This window comes from Neopsephotus bourkii, unplaced genomic scaffold (assembly GCF_033783945.1).
Source record: "Neopsephotus bourkii isolate Nb327-2 ecotype Australia unplaced genomic scaffold, CSIRO-AGI_Nbou_v1 NB_1148, whole genome shotgun sequence".
NCBI lineage: Eukaryota > Metazoa > Chordata > Aves > Psittaciformes > Psittacidae > Neopsephotus > Neopsephotus bourkii.
In genome coordinates, this window is record NW_026901634.1 from 384,566 (window position 1) to 389,320 (window position 4,755).

Here is a 4,755-nt window from a genome sequence, read left to right on the forward strand (position 1 = left end):
CAGTGAGAATCCAGCAGTGGGAGAGAGGCCCTAAGTCATAAAATGGCACATGATATGGGCCAGCTTGTTTCACTATCATTTATTCAAGGCCAAGGTCACCATCACCTTGTATAATAAAGCAGGACTGAGTCAGGAGCAACTGCTGGTTAAGAGCAAGCTGTCCCATCCCTCTATGTCTTCTTGCCCATCATGAGCACACCCCATCCCTTGCTTCTCCTCATCCAAGCACACCTCATCCCTCCACCCCTTCTTCCTCAGTGTAGGAACAACCCTATCCATCACAAGCACATCCCACCCTCTAGCTCTCCTTCCCAATCACAAACCCACCGTAACCCTGTGCCTGTTCTTGCTTGGAAGATGCAAACTCCATCCCTCCACCTCTCCTGACCCAGGTGATCAAACCTCATCCCTCCACCTCTCATGCCCAAGATCAAACTCCATCCTTACACCTCTCCTTACCCAGATCAAACCCCATGCCTCCACCTCTCCTGGCCCAGAAGATCAAACCCCATCCCTTTGCCTCTCCTTGACCAGAAGACTTGAACCCTCCACCTCTGGGGTCCCAGAAGATCAAACCCCATCTCTCCTGGCACAGATGCTCAAACCCCATCCCACCTCCTCCTGCCCGCGCACACCCGTTCCCGCCCTCACCCCGGCGCTGTTCCCGTTCCCCGCGGCTCGGGCGCGCTCAGACACGCCGCCGCCTGCCCGCACCGCGGCGGGGGGGCGGGATTCCCCCCGTGCCCTTACGGTTTCCATACGTCACGGCGGGGGGAAAGCCCCGCCGCGCTCCGCCCCGCAGCACGGTCTCCGCTGTCGCCGCCGCGCAGAGCCCAGTCGTGCCGATCCGCGCCACCGCGATGATGCCCGGCAGGACTCCGCGGAAAGCTGCGCCGCCCGCCGCTCCCGCGGGTACCGGGAGTGAAGGGACAGGTGTGTAGCGGAGTCTTGCGGGACATGCACGGGCGTTTTCCAGCGCGGCTCCAGCACTGGGAGCGAGGGCAGCACCGCGGGAGGCCGGAAGCGAGAGGAGGGATGCGGCTGCGGCCGTCAGTGGGGATGTACAGCGCTGATTGTAGTGGGGTGTAATACTTATTAAAAAGAGAGGAAATGGGGAAAAAAAATCACAGTGCTGTGAATATGTCATGAAAGTGAAGGAAAGGTGTGGGTGGGCAGGCGGCGGTGCTGGGTCTGACGGCTGTGCTTGTGCATCGCAGTGTCGGAGGTGGTGTCTGAGTGCGCCCTGCAGCTGCGCAGGATAGGTGACAAGTGGAACCTACGGCAGAAGATCCTGAACCTCCTCACGAAGCTCTTCTGCCCGGAGACGTGAGCTCCCCTCGGATAACGGCGTGCTGAGAAGCAGGGAAGGACCTTGGCTTTGTGGATTTGGAACAAAAGACTTCACTGACGCTGGGAGATGGAGAAAGCTCTTTGTGTTGTGTTTTGCCGCCTGTAGCCACTGAAGAATGGCTGTTGCATCATGATTTCTTCGAATAATTGTTATTGTAATACTGACATATGAATGTCAGGTAGAAAAAAAAGATAGCAATGGGCAAAGCCTCTCACCATGCAATGGGGTACTTGGGGCAAGCTGGAACTTGCCCTTCAGGTTGGTATACCCACTGGCACTCTGGTCTTTGGGTCCCACAGCTATGTTTCACCAAGGAGATCGGACCACCTTCAGGAAGAAGCCAGAAAAAGTTCCTGTGTCTTGGAACTTGGGATTATATATTGCAAGGCAAAAGCCAGTTGCTCTGTTTCTGACTGCTCTTGTTTTCTAAAGCATGAATTCTGCTGAACATGGATCTGGTAGTGGAATTATTCCATTTAAGTAAACCACTATCTATCTTAATTGAAAAGTTATTTGTTACAGGATATTGCTTTGTGGACTATAAATTAGAATTCTATGAATTAACATGATGTTGCATAGCTCTAGTCTATATTATATATATATTTGCATATCAATTACATACAAGTATAAATACGTGTTCCCTCTCTGTCTGACATGAGTATTTTACAGAACTATTAATTGAATGTTACTTGTTTAGGCTTAAAAAGCAATGACAAAAAAAAGTTCAAAACATGACATAAACCAACATAAAAGTATATTATATAAACCAGAAGAAAGCACAATGTTGTCTGATAATAAAGGAATACATTATGCATCAGAGAGGGAGTATACTTTAGTATAGCACTATATAAGACATATATGAATATATATTACACAAATACAGATATTGAGGTATGTGTGGTAGAATTGTTTCAATATTACAAATAATTTCTTGAGAACAGTACAATACTGCTTTGTCTTTATAAGTAATTTCATAACTCTTCAATAGAAGTAGATCTGAAAGTTGAATCCATGTTGAAGCTCAGGTTTTCTTGAGAATGTTATTTATTCAAAGAAAGCAACTACCTCTCTTTGAAGAAATAATATCAACAGAATTGAATGTTACAGTCAATACAGAAAATGTAGCCTTGGATTTCTGTATGTTTAACTACATTGTCAAGTGAAGGTTCTTCCCTTATCCTTTATTTCCATTTAATTTCATGGTAACCTCATTTCAGTTTTGGACTGATGCAGCCATTGCAGCACATCCAGTGGATGGTGATGCATTATGCCCAGCTCACTGAGGGCTTACTACCCTTGGGTGGCTTTGAAGGAGCTGAACTAAGCATGCTAATCACCATCAAAGCAAACAGTAGCTCTACTAGTTATTTCACAAGACACAATCCTAAACATTATTTTTTTCATGCGTGTAAGCTAGCAAGAAAATGGCTGAAGTTGGTCATGTTTTGTAGCTACTTCTGACATCAATGGTCAGTTCCTTCTCTTAAGTAGCTTTGTATGTAAGTACCTTTGCACTGTATAAGGCTGTATAGTTGCACTTTCTAAATTCTGGGTCTGTTCAAGTTAGATTTTTTCCTGCCTTGTAAAGAATTCTTTTGTATTTATTTATAAATATTTTTTTTTTGTTAGCTCTTCTGGATCTGCTTTTGCAAAACTGTCGTTACATAGCTCTGGTCATTCTGTCACAACCCACTACATATGGCTGTTACTTGTCACTGATTTCACTAAGAAGCTGACTGACTTAGCCTACTTACCACTTGGAGGACTTCACTCTATCCCAGTGGCATAACTGGGATCTTTATGATTGTCTTGAGCCACATGCGTGGTTCCCTCCTCTAAGCCACCTTGTACCTCTTCAGTGAGAGCATAATGTTTCGAGAATAGTTGTTTTTCACCTTAGCACTGCAACATAACATGTTTTGCTGACATGTACAGAGGTTGTTTTTTCAGGTATTAAAAAGTAAATGCATTAAGTTTCTGTTTGGCTAAACACCAGCTCCCAGGCTAGCACCATGTGCAGCTTGGCAAAGCTGTTCATCAAAGGTGATGCAGGGAGCTCAGCAGGAGGGCTCCTGCTCCATGTCCTGGGCTTGGTGGAATCCCACAGCCTTCATTAAGGACACTGAACAATGATTGTGCCTGCCTGGGACTCTCTGGAAAATCTGACATTAGCATTCGCATTAGCAGCTGAGTTATATTTAATAAAGGTGTTGTGCTCAATGTACTTTGCTTTAAATTCAATAGGAAATGAGGTGCAGGCTGCATAGAGCCTGCCCAGTTCTTCAGGCTGCTGCACACATAAATATTACGAAAAAAGTATTGCCATAAATGCATCATCATGGGGATATCTGAGTTAAGTGTTAGTGAAGTATATTTTTCTGTCTAGATTTGCAAAGGCTATTTGCTTCTTTGTGTTTTTATGTTTCTCTGAGCATTGTTAAGAGTGCTGGCCTTCACTGGGAACTCAGGAAAAAGACCCAGATCCAAGCTATCAGCGCTAGTATATGAGCACTGAATCCTTAGGATTCCTTTTGTTACTTCTCTGAAGGATCTGCTATATAAATATAATCTGTTTTATAATCTGTTTGTTTTTCTTAAGGCCTATTTTGGATACAAGCCAGATGTTTTGCTGAATGCCCCATGTATATATGTCTTGAATTCTTGCTGAGACAATAAATACAAAGCATTTGCAAGAAAAATGAGTCATTGTTATAACTCAGGGATTTTTTTTTTTATTTTTTTTGCAGATTCTGAATGCGTGATTATGTTATACAAATTAATTCCATACTTCCAAGTCAGCAGATACATACTAGGGCAACAGCACAGTGCTAGTAGGGATGCATTGGGAGATAAGGCTTTTACTTCTGCCTTTAAGAGGAACAAGATAAAACCATATCCTTGAACTTCAGCATCGGAAAGAGACACCTATTCTAATATTTTGTAGTAACTCCTGCCTGCAGAATAGTTGGGTGGGGTCAGGGGTGCTCCATTACCTCTGCCAGAGGTGTTGCAGCTTTGAGGAAGACAGTCCCTGGGGTCCAAGGCAGGATAGAAAGCCAAGTTAAGGGTTTTGTTTCAGATGCAGGCAAAAGGGGAATACAGTGTTCCACCAAAGTCAGATCTTTACTTTCGATGAAGCTTGAAACTGGGCTTCCGGAAAAGATACTGCTTAGCACAAGGGAATAGGGCAGAGCTTATTCTTCCTTCCTAAAGCTGGGGCCCAAAGATGTGTCTGTGGAGAGCCAGAGATCCTCACCTGCTGTGCCATACACATCAGCAGGCTTTCCTTTGACTCATCGTGTTGCTTTCCCCAGCTTCACAGGGTAGCAGGGGGCACGACTCCTTGCACACATGTTCACAGTGCAAGGACTACGAGCTTTCTGTCCGAAGGCTCTGGCTTATAG

The 4,755-nt window shown here is 45.1% G+C and overlaps 1 protein-coding gene across 1 annotated transcript; it reads left to right on the forward strand.

The window, feature by feature from the left end:
- Positions 1 to 660: 660 nt before the first annotated feature.
- On the forward strand, positions 661 to 3,905 carry PMAIP1 (phorbol-12-myristate-13-acetate-induced protein 1). The gene is made up of 2 exons (XM_061363234.1): positions 661 to 933; positions 1,218 to 3,905. The coding sequence occupies exons 1-2, from the start codon at positions 861 to 863 to the stop codon at positions 1,328 to 1,330; spliced, it is 186 nt and encodes a 61-aa protein (XP_061219218.1). The 5' UTR covers positions 661 to 860; the 3' UTR covers positions 1,331 to 3,905.
- The last annotated feature ends 850 nt before the right edge of the window (positions 3,906 to 4,755 follow it).

Excerpts from the sequence above, each read along its gene's own strand:
- PMAIP1 (XM_061363234.1), top strand. The coding sequence starts at position 861 with ATGATGCCCGGCAGGACTCCGCGGAAAGCTGCGCCGCCCGCCGCTCCC. Across the intron at positions 934-1,217 it reads TACCGGGAGTGAAGGGACAG|TGTCGGAGGTGGTGTCTGAG; the intron begins GTGTGTAGCGGA and ends TGTGCATCGCAG.